The 16,148-nt window shown below is 47.3% G+C and overlaps 2 protein-coding genes across 4 annotated transcripts in view; one reads left to right on the top strand and one right to left on the bottom strand.

Annotated features, from left to right (window-relative positions):
• Positions 1 to 4,315, top strand: part of LOC126575647 (uncharacterized) — a 29,943-nt gene extending 25,628 nt beyond the window's left edge. For both annotated transcript variants that reach the window (XM_050236451.1, XM_050236452.1), the window contains 4 exons: positions 11 to 541; positions 614 to 907; positions 985 to 1,407; positions 3,204 to 4,315. In XM_050236451.1, the coding sequence (XP_050092408.1) occupies positions 11 to 541; positions 614 to 907; positions 985 to 1,407; positions 3,204 to 3,298 (1,343 nt within the window). In that variant the 3' untranslated portion in view covers positions 3,299 to 4,315. The remainder of the gene's footprint in view (positions 1 to 10; positions 542 to 613; positions 908 to 984; positions 1,408 to 3,203) is intronic.
• Positions 4,316 to 4,674: 359 nt separating this feature from the next.
• Positions 4,675 to 15,948, bottom strand: LOC126575024 (dehydrogenase/reductase SDR family member on chromosome X). Of its 2 annotated transcripts, none has more exons than XM_050235505.1 (6): positions 15,882 to 15,948; positions 13,636 to 14,467; positions 5,895 to 6,002; positions 5,629 to 5,811; positions 5,345 to 5,552; positions 4,675 to 5,274 (listed from the first exon to the last, which is right to left on the bottom strand). In XM_050235505.1, the coding sequence occupies exons 2-6, from the start codon at positions 13,814 to 13,816 to the stop codon at positions 4,881 to 4,883; spliced, it is 1,074 nt and encodes a 357-aa protein (XP_050091462.1). In that variant the 5' UTR covers positions 13,817 to 14,467; positions 15,882 to 15,948; the 3' UTR covers positions 4,675 to 4,880. The 2 variants fall into 2 exon arrangements, with proteins under 2 accessions (XP_050091462.1, XP_050091463.1); XM_050235506.1 differs by having other exon boundaries at positions 13,636 to 14,128; positions 15,882 to 15,925.
• Positions 15,949 to 16,148: the final 200 nt, after the last annotated feature.

The raw sequence follows: 16,148 nt of genomic DNA, 5'->3' as shown, positions 1-16,148 counted from the left end.
CACACTCCAGATGCCAGCTCGGTGTACATCACGAAGCTATCGGTGCCCCGGGTTTACGTGCTCGATAATTACCATCACCATCGGCACCAGCACCAGCAATACCTTCAGGCGCACCACCAGAACCACCATCCATCATCACCAGGACACCGGACACGGGGTGATGGTGATCCCGACATACCCTTCGGTGTACCAGCACCCCAGGAACCGTTCAGCGGCAGCCGGTCGACCGAAGCCGGCCCTTCGCACCATCTTGTGCTGGACTGCGAGTACTTCATCGAGCCGGACGAGACGGGGTTCGTGCTGAAGTGGCTCCACAACGATGTTCCGATCTACCAGTGGATCCCCCCGTACCGTAGCCCATCCAGCCTGAACTGGATGCGTGATCACGTGAACCGGTCGTTCACGCGGGGTACCGAGGCCATGCACAAGCACCGAGCCCTGGCCCTAATGCATCCGACGCCCGAGTTTGCCGGCAAGTACAGCTGCTCGGTGCAAACCTTTCAATCGGGCAACATCAAGTCCGCGGACCTGTTCATAATCGGTACGCAATGCCGCTGGCCGGTGCCTTGATTGGATTTTTGTAATTCCCTCTCCTCTGCGCCTCTATTTCCAGTGCCCGAATCGAGCTTCGTGCTGAAGTACTACCGCAATCTGAGCGATCTGGTGACGGTACTGTGCAGCGTGTACGGTATCTTCCCCGCACCGGAACTGTCGCTTTGGGTGAACGATTATCGGCTGGAGAACGGGAGTGTGAACGAAATTCCGGTCACCGGTGAGGGTCTGTTCGATAGTTCGATCAGCATACAGCTGGTCCTGTACGAGTCGCTGCAGGCGGACGATGTGATCAAATGTGTCCTCACGATCCCCGGGACCGAGTATCGGCGTACGAAGGAGACGGTCTTTGTCGGTGAGTCGCGTGTTTTGTGGCAACTAGAATGGTTACAACTTTGGGTTTTACTTTTATTCTACTTCTCCCCTGCACAGACACCACCAGCAGCAACTCGAGGATATTCGAGGAATCGAACTCCATACTGGATCCTTTCGGAATGGTTTCGTCGACCGGTGGAACGAAGGTACTGGCACCGACAGCATTACCAACGAGCAGCGTGATACCCACAACGACGACGACGACGGTGACGATGGCGAAGGAGAGCAGTCAGCGGCCAACAAGTGCTGTGCTGGTCGTGGCATCACCGGATGGACCAGCAAGGCAACCGCCAAGCCAGGTGGCCCAGGCCATTCCGTCCGTCATACGGCTCCGGCCAACCGCCAGTTCCACGCGTGTCCTAACCGTCCAGCAGTCGAACGCGGTGGACTCGGATGAGATAATGAACGTGCTGGACTTTAAGGAGATTCTGAACGAGAATCTACTGTACCATAATGGCGCCGGCACTGCGGTGACCTTAGGTGAGTCTCTCTTCTAGCTGGCGAGGACGTTTCGGGAGAGCAGATGTAAGGTGGCTGTGGGAGTGTCTTAAATCCCATAATCAATTTATAGGGATAAGGAAAGGGGTCCCCAGGAGAGCATTCGCTCCCTAATTGTGTACCAATCGCTCACTAATCCCACAATTCCCCCCCTGGAGAGAAGCCACACAACTTGGGATGCTGAGCAATATCTCCGAATTGCTCCCTAATCAGTCATTCCAGGAAGGGAGCAACTGTCTGGGAGTGTCTTAAATCCCATAGCGATGGAGTTCTGACACCTCAAGGGCCTATAATTGATTAAAGGGGCGCTTTGGTAATTTCTGGCCAAAAATTCTGGCGCATTTTTGAAGATTTTTTGTGAAGTAACCATTCAACTTTATTTCAAGTCAAGTGTATGCCATATTAAGCTATTAAACTTTTCAAGAATATTTAATTCTGATTTGGAGATTTATTTTTGAAAGGATTAAGAGGAGTTATTGAAAACTTCATCCATGGCATCAAATTTCTGATGGTGCGTCTGCGAAAAGATACTTTTTCCGGTGCCAATCGTAGCTGCGTGATGGCTCATCAGAAAAATACAAATCAATATTCTTTCAATAGGTTATAAGTTTATCCAGCTAGCCTCGTCGATGTTTTGTTAAATTTCCAATTTTTCGATTTTTGACAGATTTTTGAAGTTGAAAAAATGATCACACTATGATCAAAGCGGGTTCGTCACTTTAACGGGCAAGTCTTTTGAATCGGAGTAAAGACGGTTGGACCAAAAACGGATTTATATGGGGAAATCTATCTACCAATACATGGTTTTGTAAATGCCATAATAAATAGCAAGTGTTCAAGTGTATTTGGTCAATTTTTTGGGACACTTTGTTAAACACTTGATCCAAAAATAATGCATTTTACGATCTAACCCAAAAAAAAGCGAGTTTTACATAATTGTTTAAAAAAAAGTATCAACATTTTTCATGAAATCTTGATGGGGCTACCTGGCAAATAGTGTGTAGATTATGTGTTAAAAATTTCATATCGGTTGTTCCAGTAGTTTTTACGGTACGATGGGAAACGCTCTTGAATGCAGCGAGCTGCATGGAGCCTTGTATGAAGCTCGGATTTTCAAAAATCTATAACTTTGTCAGTTTTGCTACGATTGTTTTAAAAATTTTAAACAATATTCTTGAAAGGATCATCATTCAAGAAAAAATGTTAAAAATATGTGTCACAAAACAAAATTAATACCAAAGCCACCCTTACAGCGTGGAAGCGTTCCCTTTAGCTTCGTGCAACTTTTCTGGCAAACCCTTGAAGCGACTTTCATGAGTTGTATATTTGTAATTGCAACATCCCAAAAGACATGCTAGTGAGACGGTATCATCGAGTGGGAGTAAATCGTAAATCGTCCAATCCACCCCACTGCTGCGAAGAAAGCGGTAGAGTTCATTAGATCCAGCCCTGTCCGAGTGGCTCCGAGCGAGCATCTTATATTGAACGCTTACCTCAGGCCTCTTCCACCGGTACACCGGTCCCGGTGTTGGTGGAATGAGTTCTTGAACTCGACCTCCCTGCCACTGGTCAAACCAATATGCTCCAAAGGTCAACTTCTGTGGCAGTCAAGTGTGTGGGTCACTTCCGGGGCCACAGCGCGCTGTAACATAATTTGTTTCCGTCTCGCACACCCTCCCTCCATTGCTCTATTGTTTCATTTAATCACCTGATCCACCGCTGGACTCATTTTCTATCCTTGTGTCCTCTTTCTCTTCACCGTGCTCGGCTCTCGGCAGGTCTACACGCAGCAAGCTGGCTGAGGTTTGCGGTCATAATGGTGCCTTCGTTGCTGCAGATTGGATGGCACACGCTAAGGATGCTCCATTCGTAATCCGGTCGCTGGCGAGGACGGCGACTACAGCGACGGCAACGATGCTGCGACGAAAGAGGCGATAGACTTATGACATCCCGACTTCCCGACGGGAGGGATGGTGGACGGAGACACTCGGAGAGAACCGGAAACCGATGCTACTTTATTGTGTTTGAACGCTTCGCTCGAGTGTAGTAAGGGAGCGTGAGGAAAGGCAAGTGGAAAGCCTCACCGCACGTGATGCCCAGGTGGAACCCGGAGACTTCTCATTTGAAGGTGATCCATTCAAGGATGCAAGGCTAGAAACAGAAGCTCATCGCCGGGATCTAGTTTAGATAAAACTGGCCAAACGGTAGCCGTTGCTGTGCTTTTTTTTGTATTTTCATTCCCCTTTTTTTCGGTTCCATTTTCCACTTTCATGGCGTGCAGGGCATGTGTGTTAGTGGTAGGAAGAAAAGGGAAACTCGAACGCATTGACGATACTAGGAATGAAGACAGGACAGAACAGGATACGCTTCCGCTATAGTCAAGTTTGAACGATTCGCAATGAGCATTGTGTAGTCCGTTGTCTTCTAGAGCTCCTCTTCTCTGAGTAAATGTTTGTAAAACGAAAGCGAACGAGCGAGTGAGTGAGTTCTCGGAGGTCATATAATTAGAAATCGGAAGGGAAGGACAGAGGCCTGGCTAAACGCAACAAATAGTAAATGGGGATACTCCGTTTCCGAGTGGTGCTGTTGCTGTGGAGACATTTCTTCATTTGATTTTGACTTTCTCTTTAATCAATCTTACGATGCAGTTCCCTTCCTTCCAATGTAAATACGCCACCCCTCTTCGAATGAGTGTAGCGTGCATTTGCACCCGGGGGGGGGGCAATTCTTTCCGCGCCAGTTTAGCCACCATTGTGTACATACCCCAAAAAAGCAAGGTCATGTGTGCGTCCGATGACGGCGGAGGATGCAGAAAGCTGCTCCTTAAAAAATATATTTGCCAAAAAAACAAAACTGATGCGATGCGATATTATACGATAAAGCAGCAGCAGCAGCGGCAGCGAATGCAACGCTGACTGTATGATGGTTCTGATAATAAACGATACTATTAAATGGTGGTGACGATTACGTTAAAGTGAATGCAGTATGTGTGCAGTATGTGTGGACGAGGATGTGGCCGGTGCGACCGGACTGGCCGGATTTAGATAAGGTTGTTGCACCTTTATTCCCTTTATCGTTTTGTTTTCTCTAGCGACGCTCTTCGTGAGTTATTAAATGTGAGTTATTAAGTACTTCGTGAGAATATTAAAAAATAATATTGATTTTGCCTCATATTTATATTATATTTTCCTCAAGAGCGCCGTTTTTAGAATAACAACAACAGAGCAGCAACCAAGTGATGGGCCACAGTTATCCACTCGAGTACAGCATTGGCTTTATTGGTTTTCTCTATTTCGTCACCTCCTGCCGCGACAGGAAAGCAGCTCACCGTCCGTAATACCGATATGAAAAAAGGCGTGAAAAGAGGAACGGGTGCACCGCGAACAATGCACCACCGGTAAATGCACCACCGTTGTATTGACTGCGAAGCGCCGGATCCGCATACAATCCGCGTGTTAGTGCTTGTGGAAGAAATCGGTGATGCCGAGCTTATCACAGGTAAGTTTGAACAGTTTCTCACACTGTACCGAGTTCTTCCAGTGACGATGGGCGCCCGCTTCCCGGCAGTTGCTCAAGTAACATCCACCCCGTGATTCCAGCTTCGGTGAGATGGCCGCATAGACGACGGTACGGGAGCCCTCTTCGGGGCTCTTGAATAGGAGCGCCCGAACCCAGGGAATGTAGTTGGTGCTCGAGTGCTCGAACAGATCCGTATTGACGACGCCCGGGTGGAGCGAGTTCGCCAGCACCGGCACCCCATCCTCCTCGAACACCAGATTCAGATGCTTCGCGAACAGTACCTGGGCCAGCTTGCTCTGGTTGTACGCGTCGGCCGGATAGTAGTTTTTGCTGCAAAGAGTGTCAACGCGGTGTTAGAGTGCGCAGAGTGCCACTCCGGTTACTCTCCCTTCCAACTTACAGCTTGTTGATGTCGTTGTAATCGATTTCACCGATTTTGTGCACGCACGAGGAAACGTTCACGACGCGTGCCTTACAGTCCGGCGTACCGGCGGCCTTCAGCTTGGGCAGTAGTAGATGCGTCAACAGGAAGTGTCCATAGTAGTTGATGGCCATGTGCGACTCGAACCCATCGTCCGTCAGCTTGAACGGTACGCTCATGACACCGGCTGCAGGGGGATGGAAAAATTTAGAAAAAAAAAAATCAAGTGAGCTGCGACGTGCAATCCAGTGGGCCATGCTTACCATTGTTGATGAGTAAATGTATTTTCTCGAACTTGGTGCTAATTTTCGCAGCAAACTCTCGCACCGACTTCATGTTGCCGATGTCGAGCTGCTCGTAGTGAAGCTTACAGCTGGCGAGCTGGACACCGGCATGTTCCAGATACTTTTCGACCGCCTTCCGCGAATCGATCGGATTGCGAACACCTAACGGATGGATGGAGCGAGAATGAGGTGTGATGATGATTATTTTTGTTTTTGCTTCGAACCGGGACCGTGATGTGACGTACCTAGTATGATTTCGATTTCACACTCGACCAGCTTCTTCACGATCCGCAACCCGATGCCACGGTTTCCGCCGGTGATGAGAGCAATCTTTCCCGGTTGTTTGTAGAGTTCTAAATGTTGAGGGAGCGAAAGAAAAAACAAGAAAAAATTAAAAGATAAAGATCTAAGACGCGAAAGCATCCTTCAAACGATAGTTGTTGTTTTTTTTTCAGTCTGTTTTGTTGGTTGATTCAAAATGGCGATCGGAATCCGGTGGACTATACCGTTACGCACACAAAGCAATAGCAACCGTTCGATCTGGGCCAGTGTGCGGCCACCGGAGTGACAGGACAGGGGTTTAGTAGCGCAGCTGTTGCCACTGATTAAAAATAGCGCCGTCACTAATAACATGACCGCAATGGCACGATACGGTATGGCATGGCACCATCTGCTGCTGCTGCTGCTGCCGGTGTTCCCTGTTGCTAGGACTTTACTCGCTCGCTCCATAATTGAATCCAAATAAACGCCCGCAAATACACGGAGAAGCGCAGGTGTGGACACCGAGCGCACACCGAATGGAGAGGATTTTCCGACAGTCCGTTCGATTCATTCCAATTCCCCTCCCCTGGCGCAATTGATGAACGACACTGGAATGTCTATCAGAGACCGTCGCTGTGCCACGATTTGGGGACAATCGAGGCTCTGACGACGAAAAAAAACGCATTCCATCCCTGGTGGGGTGGGTGAACTGAAGAGATGGGTTTTATTTTCATGCATCCCCGAAAAAAAAAACATAAAAAAGGTGAAAACAAAAAGATGGAATTGAACAAAATAATTGAACCACGCTTCTGATCGGGTGGACATGGCGCATCACCCCATTGGGGGAACGGTGCACGGGAACTTAATATTTAAAAATTTTAAAGTTCGTTTTTCCTTTTTCTCTCTCTCGCTATCTCTCTCTATCTCTCGCGTTGTGCACTTTCCTCACTCCCTGTCCCCACGCGGGATGGGATCTGATGGGAGAGTGACATTGGGCTCGGTTTTTGAAAATAAATTTCGATTTGCCGATGGTGGTGTTGGTGGCCGGCGAACCAATAAAGAAGCCTTTTTTGTGGAATTTCATTTTGTGGAAAACCCGGGAAGGCCTTAATTTCCTGTTCCTTTGGTTTTTTGTTTGGTATTTTTGCTAGTGTCAATTTCGTCACCGCCACCTGCGTTGGTGTGAAGCGATCAGGGTGTGTGTCTGTGTGCGAGCGCATTAAAACACGAGTTCCATTGCAGAATCTGCATTCCAATTTTCCCGTTTTTTTCATCTTCATTTTTTTTGCCGTCGCCTGTGCACTCACACCACGTTCGTTCACACTTCAACCGTACCAAGTGTAACGCAGGCCACGACCGCAGCTGCTAAAATATCAAATCAACATGATTTGCGCTGGATTATGGTGCTGGGTAGGCTAGTGAGTGAAAATTTAGTTTATTGCACCGCAGCTACGAGGATTTGGGAGTGCATTTTCCGGGGTGCACCGTATTCGATGCAGTATTACTATCCAGTACTAGCATTGGTTTGGTAAGAAAATGTTTGAAAAAAGATAGGGGTAGATTGGGGTGCGCTTTTCCCTTTTAAACGACCCAGGCAATATAGTATTTGTAGAAGTGTTAGTAGTGGTAAAAGGATTTTTGTGGTAAAGTTTTGCTCTGCGGTGAACATTATTGGTATTGAGCTCATAATTTTTTTTTTAGCTGATATCATACGGATAGGGACGTATTTATAAATTCGTAATGTCTGTTATGCTCATTATTCCTTAACGTTATATGACGTTGCGCACTCATTGTTAGGACAGAATTACGGAAAAGAAAAACTAACTTTTCAACCGACATTCCTCGACGTTATGGTAACGGTAAAGTGCACAAATGCTACTCAACCTGCAGCTCTAGTGAAAGTTTTCGTATAAAAAATGTGTATAAAATGATCTTGTATTGCCCCTATGGTGGGGTCACAGGGCCCGTATTTTATTATTATTTTGTATCAAAATGTATGAGCATTATCAACAAATGATATTCCTAATAGCAATAGAGCGAGTTAAAAATTAAGTGCGCACTCCTTCCCCAATGTAATCAAAGCTTGCAGTGTAAACTAGCAATTCGTTCCGCCGATCTAGCAGACACAGGTTTTAGAATGAACATCTATTCCGAATGTCAAATCGAAGGCAAAAGTGTTTGATGGCGCATGTGGCAACGCAACACCAGGAACAGGCAACATTCTTATTAGTACTCCTCTCTAGCTTGGAAAACTTGGAAAACAACAAAAAACAAGTAAGTACCAGGCATCTAAGTGAACCCTTAAATGTTAGATAATCGTCTAGAGCAACGAAAATACACGCTCGACCCACTCAAAAGTCACATTCCACCACTAAAACGCCTCGCGGGGCTCCCGGAACACTAATTCCACAAGTTGGGCAAGATCCTTGCTTGGTGATGCTGAGGTCTTTTTTGACCAAGTTTAAGTGCATTCCAGCACCACACCACCACCACCACTAAGTGCATCGCATCCCAGCGAGATGCAATTGCCGGGTTCGGTGGTTTGTGGCCCGAATTAAAATAAGCCCGCAGGGATACGGATCCATATGGTTCCAACTTTACTTCTCGCCGGAACACGGACCGGTCGTCCTCGGAGTCTCCGTTGCTCCAAATTGGCCGGAAAAAAAATCAGTGCCCATGGCGGTTGGCTCCTGTTTGTGTGCGCGTTCGGTTGGAATTGGTTTCATTGGTTTCCGGTGTTCACGGCGGACGAGAAGTTTTTTTTTTTGCCGTGAACCTCACACCCTGAGGCGGCGCAGCAATGGAAATTGGCTCGTTTTGCACGCTTGCCACCTGCTTCCGTTTCTACCAGCCTCCGATGGATGGTGTCTCGATCGCATTTTTGGTTCTTAATCAAGCCCGGACCACATCCCCAAAGGGAAAAAGTCACAGCCAGCTGTATACAGCGTCCAATGTCCAAACCAGAGCAACGGAGAGAGAGAGAGAGAGAGAGAGAGAGAGAGAGAGAGAGAGAGAGAGAGAGAGAGAGAGAGAGAGAGAGAGAGAGAGAGAGAGAGAGGAATGATCGTGACATGCGAAAGCAAATGTCACCAGCGCGAACGGACAGAAGGGAAGGGAATGGAGGGAAAGGACACGAATTAAGCATAATAAAAATATAACGAACCACGGGAGAAAATTGCGCAATTAATTCTGCATTTAACAGCGAACATTGGTCAGAACATATTCGCACACAGACGGGCACAGAAGCACGTGTTCGCTGGTATAAACAGCAGACAAGCGGACAAGCGGACTGGGAAACGGTGATTGCTTCATGCCAGGCGTCAAGCCTTCACCTGCATCAAGCCACGCCGGTGACTGGCCCCTTCAAACACTCACTTTCCAATTGCTCCCTTCGTTCGTGGTGGCTCGAAATGATTGTTTAATCACCAGGATTCATGTTTCAGGCGAGCGTGCGGCGTCGAGCAACAGCCCACTCCAAGCGGCCTCAGTAGTCGGCTACGCGGTCAGTCGGTTGGTCACCAAAAACGGACGTTCCTGCCCGAAACGGAACGAATTGTCGGAAAAACCTTTCACACGAGGGATGTCAAGTAGTCTGCCGGTTGTCTGTCGGTGGGTGGGATGCTTTTCCCACGAAAAAAGGGAGATTTTTTCGGGTTTTTAATTTCATCCCGAAAGAATCCAGGATTTCCCGCGAAAACCGCGCCATCGGTTTGGGTTTCCGGCATCACAAGTGCATCCCGCCGCGGTGGTGGTGGTATTGCAACATTGATGAAAGCAATTACCATGATTTCGTCAATAATTTGTAACAGCCCGAACAAACGGTCGCACCCCAAAGAGCTGGTCGGCTCAGATTTCAATGTTTTTGGTATGTGGGTGGTGAGGATGAGAGAGGGTGTATGTGCAGAGGCGCCGTTAGTGGTGGCACACATCATCATCATGCTACCCTTCTGCCTTCACGATTTACTTTGGTTAATTGAATGCATGGCAGCACATTGACACGCTGTGTGATTTCAACATTTTAGCAACATTGTTGGCGCTGCTGCTGCCATGTTGTGGTGGAAACGGGCGTTTAATGGGTATCTTTGTGTGAAAATAGCCCGCAGTTCTGTTTGTATAATTCATTTGAAATGTGGACGTTGCCTTAAAACATCCACAATGTATTAGCTTTCATTTTGAAAATATTTTGCTTTGATTTGATACAGTTGCTACAACATTTCTATAGTGAGGAAAGTGGTTTATGATTTTTTACTTCATTAATTACTGTTTTTTTTATAAATTCACGAGATACAACTTTCTCTTTAATTGCCTTGGTGGGAGTTTTAATTTGGCGACTCGCGAAACTTTGATCCAGGCGCTCGGCAACGATAGCAATGTTTTTTTTGCAACTTTTGAGCAATCCAAGCATGCGTTACGCATCGCCAGCTTACAGCGCTTATAGAAACACGCGTTTGTTCATCAGAAATTAATCGTAATAAAGAAATTAAAAGAACAATTTTAATTCATTTTTCGAAACCAGTCGAATAATTCCCTTCTTTGTCGATTAACAAAGCGCCAAGTCGTGAGCTTGTATGGGCCACGTGTTCCTGGGGCATTTTAACTGTTCCTTGCGAGCGAATTTCAAACCGAGCTGGTTAAAGGAGGCTACACTACGTACAAGATTAGGTTACTCGGATTTATTTGGCGTATTTTTCAAACTTGGTAATACATTGTAGAACACAAATACGCTAAATAAATCCGAGTAACGAATAATATTGCGCGTATTTGGCCTGCTTAAAAGTAACTCGGGTGTAACTTTCATTCATGTTACCCTCGCTCGGCCACGATAGTACCATTCTCGAAAGAACATCCCTCTGCTGGGCCCAGTATGGCAATTCTTAACGTAAAGTTGCTATTATTACGAAGTACCTTTAGCTAACCAACGACCAATCAAGGAAATAAAAATGTCCATAAGGCCAGGATAAGTAACTTATTGGTCATTTAAAGGAACTAGGAATGGATTAAAAGCTGCGAGATCGACAGAAATTTTCAAGCGAATATGCAACGATGGGTTCAATCAGTCGATCATCGATGGGATTTACAATATCGAATAATTTTTGTTATAAAAATGTTGTTTTTAAACCTTTTTGTAGCAGTAAGTTTTTTGACAAAAGCCTGGGCTGTTAAGATTCCCAGCATCACTTATGCGGAATTTAGACTATGGATTCATTTAAACAGCATTCATCAGGTAATGGTGGAATTATGCTACATATTTGTTCTTGAATGGTTGAACTATCAGGAAAAGTTTTTTACTAATTAAATGTTAAATACAAATAATAATAATAGAGGAATAAGAAACACTGGTTGGCTCAATACCACGGTGTCTCAATGCTTTTCAAAGCACTAAAATAATTTAGCAAAAATCAAACATATTCAAGGTCAGTGGGTCTATTATAAGTTCCAAAAATGCTAAGAACACTTTTGAACACCCTTCAATAATGTGGGGCAAAAAATCAAATAGAAATTTACGTGATTTTCCGTCAGGCATTTTTGCTCTTGAACCCGACTCTTGGATCAACTAAGCTAGCTTGGCAATAGCTCAACAATGGTCAGAAGATGCGAGAAATGTTAAATAAATATGACTATTCTTTGGCCTCACGAGCACACCATTTGCCTCATTAAAGTGCGCACCTTCTTGTCAGATGCGGCCGGTGCAAGCGAACGAAACCATCACCACCACCACCACCATTGGCACCAGGGTGTTCGTCGTTACGGAATTCGAAACCCAAATGAATGGGCGCGCTGACGTTTTTCCACCCAATTGCACTCAAAGCAACCCGCGCCCCCCGTCGAGGCTACTGTTTGCTGGTTCCGCCAGTTGGTCCCTCATTTGCAAACCCAATTTAGCAAAACCTGTCGATCCTTCATGAAGCCGCAACCCAACCCAGCCGAATGGACACCAGGACGGTTGCGGCGCCATCAACGATCAAAAGCGCATCGATTGGCCGGGATGAAGAACGGAAAGAGAGGCGTGGAATAATAAATCACGCATCCCTCTGCTGGCTCCAGTATGCTACCAGGTTCGATGCTCCGGTGCTGCTGCTGCTCATAATTCAGAACCCAAACCCAAACCTTCATTCCCGGAGGTTCAGCAGCTAACGATACCGAAAATTTCCATGCATCTCCCATCGATGGGTTCGAGTGTTTGCGTACCAATGCTTTGTGATGGCCGGTTATAGGATCGACAGGGGTATTATTTTCCATATTACCAATCTGCATCCAATCTTCATCCCGATAATGAGCCAAATCGAGATCACGAGAAGAAGATACTTCATCCCCCGTATTGCCATTGAAAGATTAGTAAAAGGTCGCTTTCGTTGGGACCGAGGGTGCATTAATTTTCGAATACAGAAAGGTATTGCTCGATCTCGCGACGATACTGGCACCAAGATGCTACGCTCCACGCGTGACGCAATAAAAGACGAGAGCCAATCGATCGGCTGCTGTTGCTGTTTGCTTGTATATGTGTTTGACTCTGCCCCATCACCCCTTCAAACAGCCTGTTGACCACCTACAGGGCCCGTCGGACTTGGGCAAACAAATCCACTGACCATTGTACCATCCGACCGCACACCGTAGACCGAGGGCCCATCCCTGTGCCATCTTTTACGTCACCAGCACCGGCGGTCTGGTGTTTGCTGATTACGCCCGGTACGCAAACACACGCGCATATGCACGACCACATGGGACACCACATGGAATGCAGTGGCGCTGCTTCGGGTACGGGGCCACCGAGCGTGGCAAGAAGATGATATACGCGATGCGTGATGCGGATGTGGATGTGGATGCGATTGCAGCATAAGATTAGTGCCGGTGTTCCGGTGGAGCCGTGCTGCATGAGCAAACAGAGCCAGTTTCGGGATGGTTTCGATTGATTAGCCAGCCAGTTTGTGAACGTGTTCTCGGGGAAGCGCGTAAGTCACGCTGGGCTCACGCTCCTCTTCCCATTGACTGGCGAGCTGAAAGCATCTCGCGTGCACCGCATTAATTAAAAGGCTATTAACACTCGCTGCCTGTGGTTCGATTAGAGCGCAGAGTGTTGTGAAGGCGTAAAATAGCGTTGTAAGCGAGCTACTAACGGAAATCATAAACAGTGATAAACGATCTCAACAAAACAGAAGGAAGATTGTGGTTTGCGTGACGTAGGCGCAGACGCTGTCGCTTTATGGCGAGTTTCGGTGTCGCGATCATCTGATCTTTTCACGCACAGCACCACGATGTGATGGTCTAGTGCCATTGCTACCCTTGAGTTGCAATTCAGCGGCTACACAATGGCTGATGATCGATGATCATGAAGCGGTCATGGCAGCGATGGCAATGAAAGACGATTCGTTCACGGTCACGAGGCGTGCGCGTAATGAGCACCATTACCGTCATTGCGTAACCACGAAAAAGTGTTGCTCGCGGATGCTGATCAAATGGTCAATGTTGCAATCATCGTTCCACCATCCATTCACTTCTCTACCCAGCGCCTCAGCGACATTACGACATCCGATTGATCCCACTGGTTTATATGCTGCATTCCACACCAGCGGCGCAATGCATGCAAATGGCATTTCGATGTTTCGAGAATTTGGTTGGCTGAAAACCTGAAACGCGGCTGCTGCTTCTGAAGCGTTGCTATGCTTTTGGGGAGTAGGCTATGAGCGAGTGTGGATGGAAGTGGAAGTGGTAGCGCGCGTTACTTACCGACTCGGTTCCGTGACCGCATGATGAAATCATCTAGCAACCCCTGGAAGCCACAGATCTGCATCCGCACCTCGCACACAAACTGTGACCAGTTCTTTGGCATCTCTTTCGACGATTTCATGAAGAAGAAGATGGCCAGCAGCAACGCCACCGGTATGCCGATCGCCAATAGAAGGCCCATGCTGTTGCTGTTCCCGTTCGTCGATGGGCGCTTTTCTCAACTTCCACTCCGATGCCTGTGCTACGATCCAAACACGCACTCTTCGCGCACTAGCTCACGGCGCAATGTGTGTGCGCGCGAGGTCTCTTCCACTTCCGACACTGCGGAACTGCGTGGAAACGTTTGTGCCGTGTCCCGTTAGGTGCCGTGTTAGTATTGACCGAGATAACCGAGTGGCGGTTGTTCCCTTTCCCTGTTCGGTTGGAAAACTTTCGCGGCAAAGAACTTTCGAAACAACGTGAACGGTTCACTTCACACCACACCACGCGTCCGCTACGGTCGAAGATCGATCTGTTTGTGCTGGTTCGGTCGCCGTCGTCGCGGCAACCGATTGACTCCACTCCCCTTCCCCCCTCCCGGAATTCGAACCAGACACCGATTCGTGTGAGATTTCGAGATGCGTCGTCGTCGTCGTCGTCGCTCTTCGTGACCCTCAGCACCCTCAAACCACGCTACAGATGGGTCCCAAAGATACACGCCTCGATCGACTGGACGCACTCACACAGGCGCGATCGGCTGTGTTGAGCTGTGGATCGGGCGAAATAAATTCGTTTTTTCGATCGTTTTTTTTATGGGAGTGGTGGTTGTTTCGGGTGTCTCGTTGAGTTTCGGCTGAATGAGAAAAAGAAAACGAAAGACTTGAGCGACAGAATGACCGACGAACGGTTGGGGAAAAGATTTTGGGGGAATTTTGATCGCACCAGGGACCAGGTTCCTGGTGATCGGTAGCAGTGAAAGGTTTTCAAACATTACCCAAGCATTGCTAATGTCCAATAACCAATATAAGATCGCATGTAAAGCCTACATAGCGCTAAGGTTGATCGAATGGCGCAAAGATGCCCATTACTCGCTTATTGCTTCGAGATGAAGAGAAGCAAAAAAACAACCCAAAAAGAACGTGGCACAAGCGAGGTACATGAGTGAGATGAGTTGGTTTACTACGCAATCGAACAATTGTTCGACCGGCCCGAGACTTAGTTGAGTAGCGGCGTGAAGGTCAAAGTCATTAGCCCAAGTCTGCCGGTTAATGGGAGGGCGCGCTCAGTGCGATGAGTGATGAGTTTTGTTTCTTTTCTGCCTCTTTCAACTGCTGCTTCAAGTCAGATTGTTGAAGTTGTTCAAACAGACTCTCGGGATCACCGTTCCGGGGGGGGGGGGGGGGGGGGGGGGGCGCCACCGGGACCTTTGAATAATTCATCGAACGTGCGACATTTTGTATACCATTTTACGCTTTCTTCACCGCGTTTCACGATGATGACACCGTCTTGTAACACGAGACAGTTCGTCTGAGAAATAACTGAACGTGCGCTCGGTAAAACCAGTTTTTTTTCTTCCGAAAGATGCAGCCAGCCAGTTCATTTCTTTTTGGGGACCGAAATCTCCCAAAGTTATGCGATAAGAGGGTAGCGTGACCTTGGTTGCTGGTCCTTTAGGGAACTTATCAAACGATAGAAGCCGACCGAATTCGATTTTAAATCGAGTAGCGCTTCGTATTTGAATTGCAGATGCAATGATAATACCATTGAAACCAGATAAAATCCTGAGTGATTTGCTGGAAGGACATTTGTTGGAATATTTGCTTACTACGAAACCACGATTGAGAACAACTCCGTGCTGACGAATTACAATACCGTGTGCTCCGTGTTGACGTCAACGCACCGTGGTAAAGATCGATCTTCAGCACCGAAGCACACGATCACGCAGTTGGATGATAAGCGTAAATGGAAAAACCAATTACGACCGAATCGCCAACATACATTACTCGTCAGCAGCGGATCGCAGAGCTCATCCTCCCCCCCCCCCCCCCCCCCCCCCTTTTCTGCTGGTCACCGCGTGCAGCAGGTTGGAACTGTTTCGTTCAGTTTTGTCTTATCACTTCTCGCTCTCGCTCTCGGCTGGTTAAATCGATCCGCATCAAGTCATCTGCCGGAGCCCCAGCAGGCCCTCCGCTTGTCACGTGTATATGCTTCGCGATAAGATTGAGTGAGACACCTTTTTCACTAGTTTTTACAATTCCTCCATCTACCTTCAAATGCCGGATATTCAACTGGATCACTTGGGGGCACGTTTCACTTCGAACAGCGCGATTTACTTTTGCAACAACCTAAGCGTGTGGCCGAGCTGAAAATTTTGTTTACTTTTTGAGTGCTTTGCGTGCATTTCCCAGGAAACCATGGCCCATACAATTTTGTTTTACATTCGCTCCCTCTCGCTTTTGTGTTTTACGATAAAAGTTAAGTACAGGTGTTCATTTCGTGTTCTTACGCAGAAGTACTAAGTGACCGAAAACAAC

Source organism: Anopheles aquasalis, chromosome 3, assembly GCF_943734665.1.
Source record: "Anopheles aquasalis chromosome 3, idAnoAquaMG_Q_19, whole genome shotgun sequence".
Taxonomy (NCBI): Eukaryota; Metazoa; Arthropoda; class Insecta; order Diptera; family Culicidae; genus Anopheles; species Anopheles aquasalis.
The sequence above is the reverse complement of the archived record's forward strand: the minus strand, read 5'-3'. Positions and strand labels throughout refer to the sequence as shown.